General features: G+C 41.2%; 1 protein-coding gene across 1 annotated transcript in view; it reads right to left on the bottom strand.

Annotated features, from left to right (window-relative positions):
* Positions 1–1295: 1295 nt before the first annotated feature.
* rmp24 (ribonuclease MRP subunit p24) overlaps positions 1296–22672 on the bottom strand; it is a 22372-nt gene continuing 995 nt past the window's right edge. The window contains exons 2-5 of the mRNA XM_008295498.1: positions 17080–17102; positions 16171–16391; positions 2898–3091; positions 1296–2577 (exon numbers count right to left, since the gene is read on the bottom strand). Of these exons, the coding sequence (XP_008293720.1) occupies positions 2415–2577; positions 2898–3091; positions 16171–16391; positions 17080–17102 (601 nt within the window). The 3' untranslated portion in view covers positions 1296–2414. The remainder of the gene's footprint in view (positions 2578–2897; positions 3092–16170; positions 16392–17079; positions 17103–22672) is intronic.

Here is a 22672-nt window from a genome sequence, read left to right as displayed (position 1 = left end):
CAAAAACAGAATCTCCAGTCAGTATACTTACCGTTAGTGGATGTTTATTCGATGGTATGCACGAAATGAAAATACAGCCGTTTTCCCGTCATGAATTTGGTATCTGTGCTGGTCTGATCTGGTGAGAGCTGTTGCCTCTCCCCCTACCTGTGCCCTCCTCTTCCTGTCACCTGTGCCCTCTACATATACACCCTCTGCGCAAACAATCCATATTAAATTATCTGCTGACAACAAACATAAATGGCTCCTACAGTCCTAATCTACATCCTAGTCAGGTGAAGCCCAGAAGGATAATGCTCAGACGGTGTGACCAGAACACAGACACTCCTTTGACCAGCGGCTAATAAAGGCCACCTTCAAATGCAGCTTTGTTCAAATGACATGATGCCAAAGATGACAATCTGCCACGTGGTGCTCCGGATGGATGTTCCAACCCTTCAGAAGGATAAGAACAGCATTACTCAAGCCAGCATCGGCAACCTCACCAACGCTGTGTGTATCAGATGTGTGGCACTACGTGATGAACACACTGAGTTGTGGTGACTTCTCCCTTGATCTGCTCATCATCTTCATTACCAATAAAGTGCACGCTTTATGATGTCCACTCTGTTGTGTGTTGGAGCAACAAATACCTTTTTACCTTGTGTTGAAAAGAATGGATAGAATTGAACATATTAAATGCTGCATTAATACTTTTGTGCAGTTATTCTTAGTTTACTATTTAGGTAGGCTTTATTATATTTTACTTTGGCGCAGTTACTTTCTTGTTGTGCCTCATCTTACAGCATTCTAAATACAGTTTGACTTCCCCCCCTTTTTTCACTCTACATGCATTTCTATGTCACTATTGCATTTCATTACCCTTTGCCTTCTCTGTCTGGTGGTTTGCATTTTGTCCACTCTACGGGTATCTCTGACTTCAGAGCTGCACGTTTCTGATCTGTAGCTACAGGCCTCATCAGCCCCCCCGGAGTTTATTGTTCTCTTATGTGTCGTTTGTCTGGCTCTCTCTGCTATCCTTTCCTCTCTAACTCCAACCAGTCGAGGCAGATAGCTCCCTGAGACTTGGTTAAAGGGAGTTTTTTTCCCTTTCTTTCCACTGTCATCAAAGTGCTTTCTCAAAGGGACTATTTGAATTTGATGGTTTTCTCTGTATAATATTGTTTTGTAAGGTCTACATGTTAGAATGTGAAGTGTCCTGAGATGACTTATGTAGTGAAGCGTTGTCGGCTAAGCAACGCGAGGTGTAAAGATTCCCTAAAACATCCCCAATAAATGTAGCTTAACTGATGGAACATGTTATAGCCATTTATTGTCATTTTAGTGAACATTAAACCAACACAGATGCTGCATTATAAAAAATTTTCAAGCACACAAATGTGACTAAGGACAAAGAGTTTCACAGATTTGAAAGGTTTTAATTCAGAGTATCACAGTAGTAGAATACAAATGTGAGGTATTTCAGGATATAAACACATGCTGCTCATTAAACAGCTGATCTACAACAGAGTCTGTCGGTACAAAATGCAGTAGATATATTTAATATTCCTGCTCTTAACAAAACAATGAAAAGAGTAAGCTTTCCAAAAATACACAGCCAAAGAAAGTATCAAAAGAAAATGTTAAGTTTAGACAACACTGATGTACAGATTGTAGGCAGATGAGCCTGCTCAATGTAAACAGCAACTGATGATCCTAAATGATAACTAAAACATTTTCATTGGTGACTTGCACAGCTTCAAAATCATTTGTATGCACAGACAAAATCCCAACAGTGGCAAAACTTCTATACATTTGCCACTCTGTCATGTTGAACTTATGCTAAAACAAATGAATTTACAGACATCTCCCCAATGGAGAGGGCCAAAAACTGAAGCGGGTAAATAAATTCAAATACAAAAGTTTTAACATTGATAGCAATTTGTTATAATATATTTTTCATATGAATGTGTGATTGTAACTTTAGAAAAAAAAAAAATCCAAAATGCAGAATGATATTGGCATGTAAACCAGCCTGTCATGCCACAACTGCCGCCAAACACTAAAGCTGGGCTTCCTGTGATGTTTCAGCAATTTGATAAATAACATTCCACTATGAGTATCATCCCAGATCACAAGAGGCATGTCTTAAAGTAGACAACAGAAGCAATCCTCTCTGTCTGACTCAGCACAAGATGCACTAAGTGATTAATAGCTCAGTGCTCTCAGTCGTTACATTCAGGATTCCAGGAGTGCCATTCCAATCAGCCCAGCAACAGCAGTGTTGGTGGGCAAACTGTAACCCTTCCTTCACCGGTTTGGAACCTGAGGATATTTACTTAAGTTCCCCCCCTTATCCTCTGGCGTAAACAGGTTACAACATGGGTCAAACTCCCCTTGTTTTTTTAAGCATAATCTTAAAGACAAAGAGATACTCAGAGGGCGGACAGAAAATCTTTCAAGCCCCCCTTCTTTCTGCTCTGGTTGTCCTCTCGCATGAGAATCTTGCTCAGACGCTGGACGACCCAATTTTTAGATTTAGAGGGCGTCTTGGAGGAAGCTGAGCTCGACCCTGAAGTGCTGGAAGAGGTGGATGACCTGGAGGGAGAGAGAGGAAAAAGAGAGAGATGAAGGAAGAGCTAAGAAACAGTAACTTGAGATTTTGTAGGTTAGCAGGAATTGCTAAAAGTATCCTAGAACCATGTAACCAGCACGTACAACTCGTCTAACTCGCTGCAGTTCTCTTAATGCTGAATAAATAGAAACCTAATCATTCAAGTACTTAGGTGCCTCACACATCACACTCTTGGATGTCTGCGACACCTCCCAAGTTTAGTAAAGGAAGGTGGTATCTTAACTCTTAGCTCAGGAGATATTAATAGCAACAAGTTTTTAAAAAAATGAAAAAAAAAACTTACCTAGATGTATGAACAGGTGTCTTGTCTTTGCCTGGAGTCTTGGGGGTCGTCATGTTGGATCTAGCGGCTGACTGAGGTGTCTTGTATTTGCCGACGCTCCCAGGCGTGCTGTGGGTCTTCGCGAGGGTAGATGTAAAATCCCTGTTCATTCCTTTGTGTCTGGATGTCTTACTGCAAGCATGGCAGGTGGCCATCTGGGATAAGGAGAGCAGAGGAACATATTCATTAATATTGCATGGCCTGCATCTATATTCCTCTCATACATAATGAGGTTTTGAGGTGAAGTCGTACACGGTGTCCTCACAGGAATACTTGGCAGGAAATTGTGGAGGTTTTCTAAAAGGTTGTTGAAACTATGCATATTAATCTATTTACCAACTGGTGTACATCTAAGAGAAAGACTGTTGATCGTTTCTTAGTCCTGCTGTAATTTTTCATCAAACTCAGCATCGTCACAGCCGCCTGACTTTCTACGGGACGTGCAAGAGTTTGCGGTGACTCAGTCTGGTCATTGACCGCAGTGATGGGTTGACTCCCGGGGCACGGAGAGCACGACTAGCTGTGGCTGTAACGATTTCTGCTCATATGCTCTGGGTGACGCAGGGGCCAGCGAATGCCTCAAAGACGTCTGGCATATCTACCGCCGTCTCTCAGCTGAGGAATAGTTCACAATGCGGTTCACGAAGCAAATCCATGACAGGAGATTCATTTAACAGCTGAGGCTTTTCCTGTTGGCCGTGCCAAACATAACTTTACCTTTGAGCGTGTGCACAGATATGAAAATAGATGGATATGCCAAAGTGGGATGGAGAACATTGTCTTTAGACTATGAGAGGGCAAGTCGGGGCTGTTGCTGTGCAGTTTGACCTATTCAGGGTATGGATTCTATCAAAACCGTCAGTGAGCAACTAAACCCTATGAACCCCCCCTTTTTTTAAAGCTACAATTACAATGACACTTCAGTTAACTCTAATCTCTCATGTAACTCCATACACATATCACACACCAACAAAAAAATGCCTCTATTTAAGGGAAAGCATGCAGACACTTATGAGAGTTACAAGGTGCAACTGCCATGTCATGAGACGCTTATGACAACTACTGGCATCCTAAACTCCTGCCTAGCACTCTGTAGGGTCCTAATAAAACATCACATTGCATGCAATTACACAGTGACTGGGACAAATGACAGTATATGTCACACAGGCGGCTGCAAAATCACCAGTAATTAATCAATAAGAACCTAATGAAGCACAAATCCGCTATTTCCGAAAACAAACACTGTCGTGAATTACTGAAATGGACTAACTGCGACGGCACACCCCAATCACTCTTCCACATTTGCAGAAGCTCTTTTTTCAATTGCAGTCCATTATTCACAACTAAGACAACACCCTCAGACCAAGTGATGGTAACAGTTTGGAGGCAATGAGATCATCCCAGCAATAAGCTGACCCAATAAGACAAGCTACAGATCCTGTTTTATGTCATATTAACACACTTCAACAACATGAAGCTCTTGAACAGGGGAGATAATTACACTTCTGTCCCTGAAGGAAACTTTCTTCAGTGTAGAAAATGCAGTAAACAGTGTTAAGTGCTATTTAGTGTTGATTAAAGACTCCTCAACATCCCTCCAAACCTTCAGTAACTTAAATCCCCATCAGCGACACGAGCCACTCGGAGTTGCACAAGGTTAAAACTGGTTAGAACAGACCACCACAGCAGAGGTCAGCAAGTCTGAGCCGAGCTGTTGACAGCCCTGAATGCTGATGAGATGGAAAACTCACCGACACGAACGTTGCCATGTTAGAGTCTGACAGGTGTCTGTTGGAAAGTGCTGCAGAGTTGGGTTTCGGTGAACCAGGAGCCCTGAGTTTCTCTTTCCGTCTACCTGACTGCGTGTGAAGTGTTTACTACAAGAGCCTGCATGTCCGACTTTATACAGACCAGCGAATGACCCACCCATCTTTGCACAGGGGTGTGGCTCAGAGGAGGACTGACCAATGCTCTGTCAAAGGGGCAGACTAAACAAACAGAAATATGTTAAACATTTTCCATGTCGAATATATCACAGTATTATTTCTATATGCAAAATCGTTTCATGAAGTATAGTTGTAAATCAACAGGACCTAACTCTACTATATTGCATCACAGGTCAGCTCAGTTCAGCACATGAACAGAATACTGGTTACTATGCTGAGCGGAAACACTCGAGTCATTCAAAAGCAAGCTTAGTCGTGTTATTTTTAACTTACACATTATATTATGCTATTTACTCATACTGTGAAGGCGCGGTGGCAAACTTCCAATGTTCACAAACTTATGCAACGGGCTTTCAGGAGCACAGAAAAGCAGATGTTTTACTCAATAACAAAGTCGTTTTAGCTCAATCATTTCACAGTTCAAAAATCTGGACCAACTACTCTTTGGATGGGGCTGAAACATGATGTTCATTTTTATCATCAATGGTTATTGTGATAATATTAGGGACACAAAATATTTTTGTCTAACTCTCAAAGAGACAACCCCCCCTGTTTTAGCACTGCTTTGAAAGAAAACATCCAACAGTAAAAACCACTTCATCAAAGTGAACTTGAAATAAGTGGCACTCTTCTTAACTTAGCAAAGCACAAGCCTATTATGATTACGATCACTGTATAAAAAGAAGTCACAGCAAGTCAAAGCAGACATGCTCATGATGCAGATCAAGCTGGAACTGTTCTTTTAATTTTTATTTATTAAACTTATTCATGTCTGCAGTGTCCTCAAGCAAACAAGGACATTAATATTACAAAGACATGGCAGAGGATGTTATAGTGCCACCACTTTCTGGTTAAATAGGGGAACTTGAGAGAAATGGATAAAGTGGTGGCATATGGTGAGCAGAGTGGCACTCCACAGGAGGATCTGAGTTCACGTTTATAGGAGCATCTATCCTGCTGTAGTGCTCTCAAGTCTCACTGAGGATTGGTGAAGCATTCGGTCTTCACGCTTAAAATAATATGCGCATGTCACCAACAGCTAAAAGCTACATTTGGTTGGATTTCTGCTTAAAAACTAGCTGACATGTGAAAAACTGTGATTTTGTGCAACATTTTTTCCTCAAAAAACACAACATCAGATGACAAGAAAATAATTTTGACAAAAACAAAAGTCGGCGATGCATTTAAAAGAAACTATTCTTTGGAAAATAACTTCGATGGGAGTCCAACATAACACCTGTTCACTGATATGTCTCATCTGACAGTGGGTTACGGAACCACTAGAATCAAAGCTACAAGCAAGTCATTTCATATTGTTGCAGAACACTATCGAGCAAAGAAATATCTGGACGAGGAATTCACTCTTAAAAAAATAAACAACTCCTAGGTAGACATATTTCATTTGTCATGTTTGCTGCAAAACTGCAAACCGACAGAGTTACCACACACTTAAACAGATTAATGATGCAGAGAGCCAGTAATGCATCCTCCCCTCTGTCGAGCTGTACTTATTTTTAAGTGTTGTGATGAGCACTTTTATGATATTTTCACACACTGCATTTGCTTTCTTGCTGTTTATAACCGCTCTATCACCACCTCCTGTATTTTTTTTTTTTACCTGCTACAATAACCCAATTTCCTCCTGTGGATCATTAAAGACTCTAAAGTGGACACTGGTGGGGACCAGTCAAACAAAAACTATTTGTTCCTCGGTTATAAATGCAACGGTCTCAATTGCAACACATACTGTATGTGATCAGGGCTGTGGAAATTTAGGTGACATCCTAGATTGTACTGTTTTCAGCTCTGATGACTATCCTATGTTTGCCAAGTTAAAAAAAAACCCACCACAGCAAAATAGGAGTGTGCGGCTCACAGTGGACTGTATCAAACACAGACAGACAGCTGGCTGCAGATGGATGTTTACAGCTTGAATGACCTCATGCTGTTTATCCTCTTGTCCTCTAGTTACCACGACTGGCCCGACTATCATCAGCTGGCCCCAACTAAAGCACCGACAGGCTCCAGCAGGCTCTAAGAAAAGAAACCTTCCCTTGATGTGTGTGTGTGCATGTAAGAGCAACAAATCAATCAGACCTCAACAATATTTACATGTCAACAAAGTCCAAAACAACAATGATGGTATGTTTGCTCCGTAGTGATAAGAAATCACGAAAACCTGAAATTCAATCCCCACCCATCACGTGTACTAGTTTAATTTACGCTAATCCTCTGACATGTAGCGTATGCACTTGGAGGGATACACGTGAGTCGGTGAGAGAGAGAGAGAGAGAGAGACAGATTTGATTTCCTCATCTTGGCAGCAGACAAACCTACACAGTGGCAAATCAAGCATATGGCAAAGGCGGTGTCTCGGAGCTTCGGGGTAAAAAGAGGATAAACAAGCACCTATACACAGCTGGAGCAATATTAAGGCCGATTATTTTATGCAGAAAGTTGAAGTTCTGTCAGGAAAATCAAATTGACCATATGGTCAGAGGAAGAATGCATGACATTTGATTTTAATACTCGTCATATTAGCGCCTCCGACCTGTATATTCCCACACCAGCTCAGCCTTGACCTTTCATCCTTCTCCCATCAAAAACAAACGGAGCCTTGCGGTTTCTTTCTTACACCATATCCATGCTTGTGTTTTTCTTTCATGTGAAATGTGAGCCGACTCAGACAGCCGCGGTGACAAATACACTTAACGTTGATCCCATATACATAATGCATGTGACGGCTATTTAGCTCTGCCAATCATGCACAGTGCATGGGATGTCAACATCTGCAGTTCATACTTCAAATCGAAAAAAAGACACAATACAATCATCATATACATTGATAACAGCAATTACTGAAAAGTCCTTCTTGAAAAAAATGAAAAGAGAATTAACCACTCTGTTAATTTTCATGATGTCTGCACAGTGAAGAGATCCAATCTCAGTTTATGTGAATGCACAGGCATATTAGAACGAGGTTTCAGTGAGCTGAGAGATAATTCAGAATAAATGTGACAACTCTCAGTGTGATTGTGCAGCTTTATGTCATGTGGCTAAAGCTGTACCCAGCTGAATATGTGTAACAGAATAGTGTGAGGAATGATAAGGGAGGATGGCGAGTTTAACACTTCTTGAGCTGTCATATATAAACAAGTGAGAACACATAGGAAGGAAGGAATGACAGATGGACAGGAGGAAGAGAAAGAAGGAAGAAAACGATAGCAAGGACAGGTAGGAAGGAAGGAAGGAAGGAAGGAAGGAAGGAAGGATGTGATAGGGAGGACAAATAGATTTAAGTTTCATACGTAAAACTCTGTAGAGGTGTGATCAAAAGTTAGCATACACTTTTAAAGACCATGTACTGCATATCATGGCAGCCATGACTTTCCAATGACTGTCTTCGCTGATGGAATCACTGAAACGTGTCTTTGTCCCACAAAACAATCATACTTTTTGGTTCTTTCATAGACTTATTACAGGTATTCTGGAAATATTGCAAAATTTACTGGGTCAAAGAATATACATACAGCAACTCTAATATTTGGTTAAATTTTCATCTCAACTGGGTGCTTTTGGGAGCCGTCCATAAGCTTCTGGTCGTATCTGTAAACAGTCCTCTTGACAAAATGGATACAGTTCAGCTAAATTTGTTTGCTTGACACGGACTTGTTACTAAAACCTTAATTCTCACCTTATTTAGCCACATTCTTTGGGGTCACGTCTTGTTAGAACACCCAACTACGTCCAAAGCCTTCTGCCTGATGATTTGAGCTTTTCCTGAAAGATATGGAGGTAATCCTCCCTCCCTTTTGATGATTCTATTTACTTTGTGTAAAGCACCAGTTCCACTGACAGCAAAACAGCCCCAGGGCATACTACTACTACCACCACCATGCTTGACAGTAGGTATGATGTTCTTGAGGCTAAAGGCCTCACCTTGTCTCCTCTAAACATATTTGTCACATCTGACCACAGAAGGCCTTTTGTTGGTCCATGTGATCAGCAGCAAACTTCAGTCGAGCCTAAAGGTGCCCTTTGTAGAGAAAGGGCTTCCTTCTTGCATGGCAGTCTCTCAGCCCATTCTGATGTAAAACACGCTCGACTAACTTGACTTGACAAATTGCCTCTCAGGTTATTTGATTGAAAATTTGAATAATACAGCTTTCTATACACTCAAAACTGATAATTCAAGTTTCTGTATGTGTATTTTTGACTCAGCAGATTCTGACATTTTCAATTTAATAAATCTATGAAAGAAGCAAAATGCATGATTGTTGTTTTTTGTGTGTGACAAAAACGCAATTGTTTCAAGGATTCCATGACAGAAAATTAAAAGTTGTAGAAGTCATTAGAAGATGACCATGGTATACATGGTCATGTACAAGTATATGTAAACTTTTGTTCATGATTGTACATACAGGATTGTGTGTCACATGAGGTTCTTGTTAAAACATTTATATAGATCTTCTTGTCTATAAATATGCCTCATATCCCACCTCTTAACAGATGCAATAATGCTGTGTATTGTAACAGGATAATAAATGTGATGTAGCTGATTGGTGTACACACACACATATATATGCAACGAGAATTTGGTGAAAAAACATATAAAATGACACACATATACAGACACACAAGCACGCACAGACCCACATAAATCAATGCTGCAGATGGACCCTTCCCTCTATTAATAGCCCCTGCTCCATAAATACCTCCCTTCCTCTTCCACTCTGCTGCCAGGGGTCAGCTTGGGCTGATTAATTTGACCTTGGCAGTACGATATCACCCAAGAGGAGGAAAATGAGTAGAGCAGACGAAGTGACAGACGAGTGAGTGACAGAATTAGGTGCCCTTTAGACTTCTGGAGCTAAAACTCTGTCTTACAATTGTTTAGAAATGTTGATTGTGTGACAGTTTCTGTTTTTTTGTGAACTCAAAAGCATGAACATCTGCGTGCGCTGTGTGTGAAAGTCATTTGAGAGCACGTCAATACAACACAATAAAGCTGAGAGCAGAAGAGCCGTTGGGGGATCAATACGAGGCAAGCGTTGTAAACTTTCCTCTAACCATGGCCTTGCGCTGTGATTGGGTGCAGGCAGCCACTTCGTTACAATGTCTGGCGGCAGGCAGCCCGGTAAATACAGAGAGACAACCAATTTGAATTCAGAGCTGCTACACACTGCCATTTAAAAAAAAAGATGTCATATCTGTTTCTCTCTTTCTTTCCGTCTCTGTTGGTGGTGATAAAGGTCACATTTTATCCTGCATCACACAGCGGATCTGCCTGAAAAGCAACCATCGTAACGGCTGGAGAAAAGACATCAACACATTAACTGATGATTTACCTACGACTATATACAGACAGGAATTTCCCGTCAGCTGGAATATGTTTTTCATGACGCAAGAATAATTCTTTTATCTACATATATATAATGTTTGTTGGCATTGCTGCCTTCATTGGAAAGTTGGAGACAAGAAATGTGAGTAAGGAGAGCAGGAGAATGACGTGAGGGAAGAGTCCAGGCTGACTGAAGATCAAACCAGCAACTCATTACATCAAGGCTTCTGCACCCACGTGGGATGTGCATGAACCACTCAGCTTCTGGGTTGCCCCGCTTCAGCTATTTCTGTACAATAAATCTCATATGTTTTCTAATGAACCCTGAAATCACTGCAGTTTTAATCTCTGATGTCTCCCTGTGTAAAAACATTTGATAAGGTTCTTTCAGATATGAAATGAAAATATAATCCGATAATAAAATGTTAAAACAAATGCTTGTCAGAATCTGCCAGATATTATCTGTTGAAGTAGCAGCAAAACAGTCACTGCAGATTTATCTAAAGCAAGTCGTCTTGGTTCGGTTTAAGGCAACAGTAAAAACGCTGCTTAATGGAGTATTTTAAAATGCTAATTAAAATGTTTCCACAGAATTTGGGAACCTTCACATTCCATTTTCACTACAAGAAGAGAGGCCAAAGAAAACTCTACTTGGCACAAGACGCTTGCATGTTTGTGAGGGTTAAATGTGCGTACCATGGTTTATTAAATGCCTTTGACACACCTGAACTGCCCAGCTGTGCTTCAGGGTGCAGCTGTTCTGATCGCAGATAGACGTTTGGGACTGAGGAATAAAAAAAAAAAAAAAAAACAGCTTCGGGACAGATCTAGATTTAGAACTCTTCTCTGATTATTATAAGAGGTGACAAATCTCACGTGTAAACAAACATGAAATAAATGTCATAAATGCGCACACGTGCTGAGAAAATCGCTTCAGTAGCAATTTATTGTACATGTTGATCCAAAAGCTTAACAAAGGCAGCTTCCAAACCTTGACACTGGTGACATCTTGCTGCTAGACTTACTGAAAGGATTGCCAAGTTCCAGAGAAGGCTTTTAATAGTGGTGTCGAAAAACAAAATGAAGTGAGACACGGAGGCTAATTAAGAGCTGACATGCCGTTATGTGTGACATCAGGTTCTTTATATGGGTTTTCCTGCTTGTGAACTAGAATACAAACATGATGGCAGCTGAGAGCAAAAACTATGTGTTTAAAAAAACAACTTAAAATTTATGTTGCAGTGAACATATTTTGTTTGTTCACTTAAAGATTCCCCGAGGATGTCAGCTCAGCTGGCGCTGACTTACCATGACTGCTGCTCTTGCTGTATATGTGCGCGATAATATGCTTAAAATGCTTCACTTAAATCCCTGCACACGTGACACTAGAGTGAGTGTTTCCACTTCACGTTGAGTCTCCTCTGTTTGTACCTAAAAAAATCGTGTTCACCTCATGGACTTTCTCTTCCCCAACACGTCCCTCTTTCTGTCATCCTGTCGCTCGCTGGCCTCCCTCAAGGTGTCATAACCCTCAGTGGAGCTTCTCCTGTTCCCGGAGAGCTAACAGGCAAAGCACCAGCCAGGCATCACTGCCTCCTGTTTCCTGTCATCTCCTCGAGAGACATTCTCCAGCAAAGATAAATATGACAGAGGGATGTGGTGAAGAGATGGCCAAGAATGGAAGGAGAAGAAGAGAAAGATGAGGATAATGTGAGGGAGCAGAGGGCGGTCAGGTAGATGAGTTGAGGTAAGACGCAAGAGAAAAGGACAGATTGGAAAGAGTGAAAACAGCCACGGGAAGAGAGGTGGTCAGTGAGGTCAAGAAGAAGCGGTGACATAAATTACAGAGACAGATTGCACTCGTGTTTGGAAGAGATGGTTCTTCTGGGAAAAAGGGAAGATTTTTCAACCACTTACGGTCTGTCACTTTGTTATATTTTTCATATCTGGCTCATCTTTTATTCTAAAAACACGTGTTGTTTTCAGAATGTGCATAAATTAACCACCCAAAACAACATGAACGTAACAAACAACTCTGTCGGGAAGTATAAATCTATATTCGACGAGGGAGAACAGAAGAATGCAGGAGGAGGAGGAGAAGCGTCTATTCTTCGCTCCATTTAGGGTCTCTGCCTCTCTTGTGGGGCTGCACTCCAACTTATTTCCATATCCGCTGCTAGATAACCTGCCCAGAATGCATAAACACACCTGATTTATAATACCTCTAAGACACAACTTCACAGAGATGAGGAAATCCTATCATGCACTGGCATCTACCCCAAGGGCAGCGCATTCACATACACTCATCCTAAAGGGAGGGCAATATGCTGTGAAATGAGGGGGATTTACACCCTGGAGTATAAATACTTCCAAACGCGCATGTGTAAGAGTGTAAATGTGCACCTACTGGTCTAATATGTGATGTTTTTATGCTTACATAAATTCATTAAGTACAAACCATAAATTTACAGTAAATACACTAAAGGGTTTATGTGGAAAATGTTGCATATTAAGTAGTATGAAGCATGAATTTATACTAGAGCTGTCACTATATCAGATTTTCACCATACAATTATCATGTCCAGAACAATTTATGACAACAATAACACTGCGACAACTACAGAGAATGAAAAAAAAAACTAATAATGCTCTCAGCCAAATTCATCTTGTTTTCAATCATCTGTTTTGTCCCTTTTTTAACAAATGAATTACACTAAAAATACAAGTGTACAGAGGTGGAGAGAGAGAGAGAGAGAGTCTCTAACCATAGCCGTACTGTAAATTGTTCCTATGCTGGAACATCAGCCGGACAGTTATATGTGATTATATGTAAGAATACGTGATTTATTAAAAATCCTGGTTGTCGTCAATATGCGTATGTTATGACACCCTAAATGTACAGTACACAGAAGTATGTCTATTGATTGAAAAACATACTTCCCTTACAGTAACCACAAAGACGTTATGAATGCAATTTGGCCTGGACCAGCTACCTTAAACTAATCCAAATATGCAAGTCATCTAAGTCATTAAAGCTATTAGCCTTTCAAAATTTCCACATCAACCTTCGTCCACAACAAGATCCAGTAATTGTTTTGACACTTGCAAGAACGATAAAACACGTGTAGCTGGATCTGCAAATACTCACACCTCGTTTTAAACAAAGATCCGTCTCAGGCTGTACACAAACAGTCACGTTCTAATTATACAGCAGTGTGTTCTTCTTCCTTCCGTAGTTGTCGCGTAACTGACAGTAAGAAGAGCAGCTTACTGTGTACACAGCCATAACCCTCAACTCTGGCAATAAAACGATAAAGACTAATGAAACCATATGAAGGCTTCACGGTCACTGTGTTACATTATCTGGTTCAGGTAGCACTCAGGATATGCAGAGATGGTTTTTCGGTCAAAATCAAACGCAGCATCCTTTAAGAAAGACTGCACAAGATTTAACTGGTGATTCTTTCGTTATCCTATCTATGACCCGGAGCGTCCATCTTTAGAAAGGACTTGAGTGGATGTCGGTCTCTTTATTCAGGGTCTCGTGCTGAGCTGCCCCCTAACAGGGTTATGTTGCTCTGATCATCAGCATGGAGCCAGACAGGCAAAGAAAAGGAAGCATTTCACCTTCCTCCTCGTACCTTCACAGCTGCATTTTCAGGGTATCACCTAACTATCACCCGCGTGCAGAGCACAGGTGTATACCAACTCGCATACATGGCTTGACCTGTTGCCTCTTGAACTTCCAGTAGATTTCAACCCGGTGACCATGAAAACAGAGAGTAAAAATATCTTGGAGGATATTCTTGGGGTGCATTGGTTTACTAGGAAGTCACGTGATGATCGACATCATGTTGACAAACGTGCAAAGGCTGAGGTGCACACTCACTGCTGAGTGTCTTTAGGACAGACTTTCAGGGTATGGCACAGCACATAGTCATCTTTGACTCAGCGTGGTCGGTTAAGAGTTCAACAGGAAAGCCACACAAGTTTAAGTTTATGGATACGAAGGCCAGAATTTGTAGGCACCGTGACTTCATAAATGCTTTATAGCATTGCCCTTACACTTGGCACTAAAGCTACATTCTTATAGTCCTTACCTGACAGCTGCTATTATTAGAGGCCTGCGTAAATCAAGATTATTTTTGCTGGGTTTATTATTCCATCAACTGTATGCAATTTAATTTCCGACAGCAGTACTTTCAATTTCCAAGCTGCTCTGTGAATGGTCTGTTCACTGTACTATAATGTTGAAAGGCACCATAATAGACTTTTTACAGCAGTCTCCTCTGTGATCCAGATGATTTCCCTATCAGAGCCTGGATCTGACCTTCACAGCAGTACACAGAAGTAGAACAGGGATGCACAACCACTGCTGCATATGAAATTATAACACAAGATGACAACATTTCCTTTGGCAGTCCATCATTTGACTTCCCCTGCTCATCTCTCTTATCTATCTGCCTTTCCCCCTTTTTGCTTTTATCACATTTGCCGTTTGATTGTGCTGTGTTATTCCGTTTGCCACCTTATTTATTCCTGCTCCCTGCATCCATCTCTTTCTACCTCTTTGCCCTCAGAGTCAACAGATATATAGTGGCGAGTGGGTCCGGAGTGCCTTGTGTGGTGAATACCTGCATACTCAATGAACCCAACCAGATTTTAATGAGGCGGTGGCATTTCCACTAAAGTTGCTCTTCATTAGGGCTGATGTCAGATCACCAGAGAGGCTCTTCAGTGGTTCTCTCCTATCACTGCTCTCTGATGCACGGGGAAATGACCCTATCGTTACATGCTCCATCACCAGCTCCCTCGCCTAAATGAGTTTATCAGTAGAGTGGGTGGGTGCTGGCCAAAATATGCTTTCCATTTTGTCCCTACTTGGTGCCATCCATTAACAGGACAGATAAAAAGGAACACTATAACAATTTATGGAGCTGCGGGACAGAACAGGGCGAGTGTTGACAAAGCGCAGTCTAGCAACATTAGCTCTCATACAGTTAAGCCTAATGGGACCACTGTAACGGCGGTAGCTATGAGTGGAGCACCACAATGAACCAGACACGTTGTGTGGAAAGAATACTAATTACTTCATCAATCTTAAAAGCAAAGACAGCTGAAAACAATACAATAAGGGACAACGCAGGGCTCGACAAGTATCAAAAATAGCAGTCTGATCATTGTTGACAACTTGTAGGAAATTCTGTCCTGCCCTGCCTCCGTTATAGGTCAGAGGTCAGCAACAGCTACTCAGTTAGTGGCCATCTCAAGGACGATGTATTTCAGCTAAAGAACATCTTTAGGACCACTGAAGTCCAAGTGACAGATCAGAGGGAATAAACAGTGTTACCAACAACATTTTTATTTTTTTTTTTAAACAAACAAGGTTTACAAAAATCCCTTTGGATATATTAAAAACAATTGCACTACACAGCTTCTGAGCAAGTTTTATTCCTAAGTCTATCTATATAAGCCTTAACTGAGCCTCAGTTCAACACTACTATAACTGCAGACACCATTCAGTTAACTGGATTTACTGTCCCCCAAAACCAAGATTAGACATGGGACGGCATGCACCACATATCTGGAGAAAACTCTTTACTCCAACTGTCAGTTCCTTTAAATCAAAGCTTAAGATTGCTGCTCCTTGTAATTAAATTAAACTGGGAACAATTTATTCATATCTTGCCCTACACTGCATTGTAGTTTGCATTCTCATGTTTAATCTGCTTTCTATTTTAGCTTAGTTTTATCTTCATTGCCTTGAGTTCCTTTTATTACTAGTCCAGCCCTTTTATGTTTTACATAAAGCACTTTGAGTTGCCTTTTTTGTAGAAAGGTGCTTGCCTTGCCATAAACCCCTGGTGTTTACCTGCAAGGACAATATGCTGCAGTGCAGTATAATGCATAACAAAGTCTGGGGGGTTGTAGTGTGTTGTCTTCTTACCAGTACCGAGCAGGACTTTTGGAAACGTTGCAGCACATCTCTTTGCACCAAGTTGAGACGTTTGCCTCTGGCCTTCCTGAGCAGGACACTCTGCACCCGTGCTGATGGACGCCTTTTGGGACACAGTCGCATCCGGTGATTGTCAGGCTGCAGCCACTGACCACAGTACGGACAAATCAAGGTGTTCTGGATCAGGCTGGAGAAGTCAGACTTCACTGGGGCTGAGTAGAGAACAGACACACAGATGATTTAAAACTTGCAAGCAAATATTTTGTGTGCAGTCATGCATATTGTTTTGGAACTAAAGAACAGTCAGGAAACCAAAAAAGATCAAAGTGTACATAAGGGTGAGAATGACAAGGTTTGCTTTACAACTGCAGAACGACTCTCTGCTGACACTGTGCTCAGAATTACACCGTGTCACATTTCTTTATCTGTGGAGAAACTAAGCACATTTCAATATATTTATCACTCCCCAAAAACATTTTGCACCATTCTGTTCATTCATTCAATGTCTAGACTTGATAAGTCAAATTATCAGCTTTTGGACAAAAATGAAATTCTCTTCAAATTGACCCCTGAGCAAACACCATGTTACTCTCTTAGGAACCCGTCCTTTCATTATTTGATGAGAAAACTCTGAGCAGTCTTACTAAATGGCACCAGTGCCTATTGATGTGATTTTGGCTGGCATGGGTCTAAGTGTGTGTGTGTGTGTGTGTGTTTGATCCCACCCGGCAGTCTGCTATAGACAGCTGGCTGACTGTGTGTTTGGCTGAGGATTTAGTGAGTTTTATCAACCTTGACAAGCCAGTGACAAGGTCCTACTTACTACTGCAGTCTTCTCTACGTGGCTATTACGCTCTAGGGCATCACTGATGAAAACATGCAAAAATGAAATTAACTCACCGTTAGCATTCAGAGACGACTGCCTAGGGAAGAGAAAGAGGAGACAAGATCAGACACTTTGAGCAGAGAGTCATGAAACAAAATAATCAAATTAATTGGGTTTATTGTAAAAAATAATTTTAAAAAAGTACAAAATGATTAGAAAGTTAAACTTTAATGGATACATCTTCTCTTTAATAGATAAAGTTTGTCATTCCCTAAAGCACTGCAGAAAAGCATGCATATATAGTTTAACATGCACATTCATGCATTTCAAAATGCTCTTCTCAATTTGCATTACAACTCCTTCCCCATCAAACTAATGTAATGAGAGATAATGTGAAAAGGAACAAGCATTCGGACAGGTTTTCTTCACTTGCAAACAATAACTTTGCAATTTGCATAAACTACATTCGTGCAACCAAACTCATTACAAGGTGGAAACATCAATTTAGGAAAAAAACAAAAGCTTGTCATGGACATCTCGTCCTATTATGTGTAGTGGAAAACATGCAACCGGAAAAGCAGATAGGTCTCTCCCAAACAATATAGGGCAACTCTCCAAACCATTTCAATCACTTCACACCCCCACCCCCACCCCTAACAGGGATGCCTCCACTTTTGGAACACCCACAATGAGATATTTTAACTAACACACAGTTGAGCCATGCTAAAATTAGCCCTGGGCTTAAATCGATGGACGGATATTTAGTGTCCGGCAGCACGTGTGGCGGGGACAGAAATGGCGCTGGCTGTTTATGGAGACAGGGGGGGGTGCGAGGTCGACTTTAATCTGGAGCTGACCCACGGGCTGCAACTGCTGTGGCGTCTGGCAGCGGTTTGTTGACATTCACCACTTGCATTCTCAAGCGCGCCATATGTGAGATGGTGCATTTATACCGCTGGATGATTCTGGATGCATCGCATGGTGAGGACAGATTTGCAACATATCTGTCATCAGTCATCCCACAGTCGGAGGCATTGTCCCTTGATCCTCCCCCAATTTAATAATCAGTGACTGGATTAAACTGTCAGATTATATAGAAGGCCCGTCAGAAAATACTGGAAATGAAGTCTAGCTGCATGAGGCCAGTGTGGTGGAGTGTGACTATGTAAAGGACCGATAGTGATTCATGGACCTTGAACAATTCCAGAAACACTTAGTCGCTGAGAAAGCCATTTTATCATTCTTAGCCAATATGAAAATCCTCTTTAAAAAGTTAGCAGGTTTTGAATACATTCCCCAAGGTAGTTGCTTCACTATTGATAACAGCACTCACTATAGATTGTGACTTCATAAAACAACATGTTCTGCTTTTCTTTGACGTAAGATGAAAGCAAATCCTCTGACAAGGCTTCTGTTAAAAAAAAAACTCAATGACTCCAGTGAAGAGAAGCCAGATTTTTGGGGAATTTTGTTTTTCCAGTCTCCCTTTCCACTTCTTCTCCAATGAGCCAGCTCTCAGAAACTGTACACCACAAAGACCTCTTCCACTGCACAAATCTTATTAACATACTTTTCATGCATCTCCTTTTAAGTGCAGACTTGGTTGTGGTGATGAACACTAAAGATATGGGCCCTACGCATGAACTACTGACAGCTGGGAAACGCTATTAACAGAGTCCTGGAAGATGCAAAGGATAGATGCTGGGTGCGGGAGATTATGTATTGGCTACAATATAATAATGTAATTAGAGACAGAAACGCTGTCTGGAGCAAAGCGCACAAAATGAAAAGCATCATGAACATTTTATTGCTACCATCGGGGAAAACAGCACAACTGCTATCATGAAAACCTGCACTGATGTTTTCAACTTATTTAGCTATTTAGAAACAGCAACCTGGCACAGGTAGCACTGTGGTCAGTCACTAAACTCTGTAGATAGTGTGTCTCTCTACAGCACAGACTGGCACAGACCCATTCATCAGCTGGACATGACAGAGAAAGAGGCCAGCAGGTGCCTCTCAGTCTGGGGCTCATTTGTGCAAGCAAAGATGGTTGCTGGCTCCTGCTGAGAGAGGAGTAAGATGAGAGATACCGTATGAGAGGAAATGAGAGCAAGCGGCAGATGAACGAGATGAGAGAAAAGAAGCCTGGAATAGGTGGTGGCAGACGGAAGGTAAAAACGCAGTACAATGAAGCTGAGAACAGTCAAGATACGTTCCCGTAATAATGAAAGTAACACGCCGATTCTGCAACACTCGATACAATACCTACGATGCTCTGTGATATCTGTGCAACTGATAAGGAAAAAAAAAACATCTAAATTGGCAAAAAGCAGAAATTATTTACCACAGTGTGGCGTCACTGTGTGCATGCTCTTATTAATGTGTCACTTCAATTAATTTGCTTTCCGTTTTCTTTTCCCCTGCTTTACTTTTTCACCAGTTTTGTAAACTTCTGTTCACTTTGTCCTCATTCATCTGATAAATGCAACCACGAACAGTGATAAAGTAGTGAATCTTTCAAGTAAAATTGGTTGTGGGAACCTGTTGATTGAACCCCCTACAAATTCATTTCTGTGTATCAAAGTTACATATTTAAAAGCAGTTTTTTCCATTAACAAAATTTTCTCCCTACCTTAAAAGGATTTAGATGTAACTCTACAACTCTACACTGTCACTTTCTCCAGAACACGTGAATCTACTCAAACACTATAAATCTATTCTACGCCAATTCTAACATTGGAGTAATTCAGCCATACGTTTGCACTGATTCTGACTATGACAGAGAATCCCTCTCGCTGCAAGTTGACAAGATTGGTTACTTACATTTGTTGTGTGAAACCAAAGAAATCTGACTCCATGTTTCTGAGACTGTCATCAGTACGCTGCAGTTTAAAGGTGGGAATGCTCAGGCATGGCATTGACTATGACAAAAGCGTTGGCTGCTTCTTTTGCTTCTGAGAACAATAAAAATAACTAATTAGATTTATATAGCGCTTTCCTTACTCAGGGAGTAACTCAAAGTGCATATGTCTTGTGGCATTGAGAAAACACTTCATGGACATATAAAGGGGCTCTTTAATAAAAGCAGTTGATTCCAGTGTATTTATAATCTCTCACAAGAGCAAATGGCATGTCATATTCCCCGTCTTATCTTATCTGTCCTTATGAGACAGATGAAAAGCAAGGTTCGACTGAATCAAAGCACCTGTAGGTACCGTTTTAGGGCAGAAATAATGATACAATTTAATGATTAGTGAACTGAAAGAAAATAAGCTGGCAACTAGTTTATAATCGATGAATTATCTTTTAAACAACACTAGTTCCAGCTTCTCAAAGTTAGGGATTTGATTCCTCTCTTTGAAATATGATAGTGAATTATACATCTTTAGTTTTTCGACTGTAGATCACATTAAACAGGTGCTTTGAAAACATCACAGTGGCCTCTGGGACATTGTCTGAAATTGCTGTTTTTTTATAGATTATGACCAAACAAAGAAAATATTCAGAAGATTAGTTGCTTATAAAAACAATCATCCCTTGCAACCCTTCTGTTTTCTTTATTTTTTTCCCAAGGCTTCAACTGATTAATTCGAGTGCCAATAATATCGCTTTCTATTGAATTATCATTGTTTTCTCTATAGTTGAGTAAAAATGTTTGCCCTGCGTGAAGAAAAAACCCCCAGTAGCACTTGAGGCTATTTAAAAACCAAGTCATCATGACAATGTTTGCGGAGCAGACGCCGGGCATATTTCGGTTATCAGGCTCTAGTTACCAGACGCACAACTATGATTATGAACCTACCGGAAAAAGCTTCACTGGTCTGGCAACGTGAGCAACAATAAAGTGACGTCAGTTCACACACAAGGACAAATACAGTCACACGAAGCAAGCCCCGTGTTCAATAAATACCACCTCCCTTTCTTCCCCCACACAAAAAATAGCCTGCTGTACTCTGTCAGAAATAACTCAATGGGAGCCTTTACCAGAAGTCAATACTGCTGCATTTTTGCTCAGCAGTAATATAAACGTAACTCACGCACTGACACATTCAGTCATCATCAGTGTGACAGAAGGTGAAGACAGTGGCAGGAGGCAGTAACACCATCTCCAACAAATATGTGGAGTAGTGTGTATGAGTAATGACACGCACCCACGAAACAAATACTCCAGTGACGCATGGGCAAAAACCATAACTGGAGAGAGCGGAGACGGTGGAAACCCCCAGAAGAACATGGAGAGACAGTTGCGGTTCCTCACGACTAAAACAACATCAACACACGCTGACCACATGTGCCAGCCATTTGAAAGGATGCTGACAAAAACATTTCCCCCTCACGTCTTGGATGCACAGTTTGATCGAATGTACATCCAAGGTACGTTCAATTCTAAACAGTTATTTCTTTCCTAGTAAGCTGCCTGTCACATTATCCATCTGGCTGAAGATCACTTAATTAGCTCGCCATGGTAAGTGTAAATTTTGGCCATGGCTGATAATTGTGTTTTCTCTGCCAAGCGCTTTGGCATAAAACCAGCTAGGTCTCACAGCCAGTGGTCCAAACATTTACATTTGTGTCTTGCCTGCTGGACAGCTGGTCATGGTTAAATGTGGTCAAAATGTTCTGCAAACACCACAGCTCATCAATGCCAGGGAATCTGGGGAACAGATCAATGTGTTAAACTAGCAGTGGGCTCACACACACATCCGTAAAATGACCCAGACTGGGGTTTCACTATTAAAACCTCTGTTTTTGTTTCCATTCATGGTTCTGCCCACAAATTTCCTGGCTCAGGTGAAAGTGAAAACAAGCCCGAGGATATGGGGACATGGCTGGAACCCAAATCGACCACAAGGCTCCTCAAATATGTGCACATTTTTACACACTTTAAATGCATGAATGTCCATTTTCACCATAACAAAGCCAATCTGAGCACTCTTTCTGTACACCTGTAAGTGCACCTATAGGTACACACATCTGTCTTCCTCTTTCTCTCTCTCACACACACACACACAGTCTAAAGGCTTAGGAGGATTTCTCTGGAAATGACTTTCAGCTTTCACCACAATAAGACAATCACCACTGTATGGAATATGCCACCAGAAGCTGCTATTTTGGAAAAAGACTGAAGCAGTATTGTGTTTTATTCTAATGGAAAATGGAAAGAATTAACTAGAGGAATCCAATCAGATAAAGACAGTCGGTACCTTGGGGAAAGACTCTGTTTAACAACCATGCAAGGGACACAAGAAAGGAGAAAAGGCTTACAGACTGCTTTGCTCTCCTACCCAATGATTAGAGGGACTGTTCCTGCCTGCACCACACACGAGACTGAATGGCAACACAGTTAAACTGAAATCATCCATTACAATTGCTCACACATGGCTTGCAGACTTTGCCCACTACACCTGCACATGAACAGCCACGGGACTCTCAAATGGATCTTGTCCAGCTTCAATAAGCCACTGGTGTAACAGGAACATCAGCAGGCACTCTACACTCCGCTGGAACAATACAACTTTCACACTGAGAAAAATTGATTGTGTGACACCACTGAAGACAAAAGTAAGCCACGTCTTGCTTATAGACTTCATCGCCATTTGGAGGCACAATAATAAACCAAGATGTCAGCTTATGGTAGTTGTAACACAGCAGATTTAAAAAGGA

The sequence above is a fragment of the Stegastes partitus genome, unplaced genomic scaffold (genome assembly GCF_000690725.1).
Source record: "Stegastes partitus isolate 25-593 unplaced genomic scaffold, Stegastes_partitus-1.0.2 Scaffold1053, whole genome shotgun sequence".
Classification (NCBI taxonomy): Eukaryota; Metazoa; Chordata; class Actinopteri; family Pomacentridae; genus Stegastes; species Stegastes partitus.
Note: the sequence above shows the minus strand (reverse complement) of the source record. Positions and strands in the feature narration are given on the sequence as shown.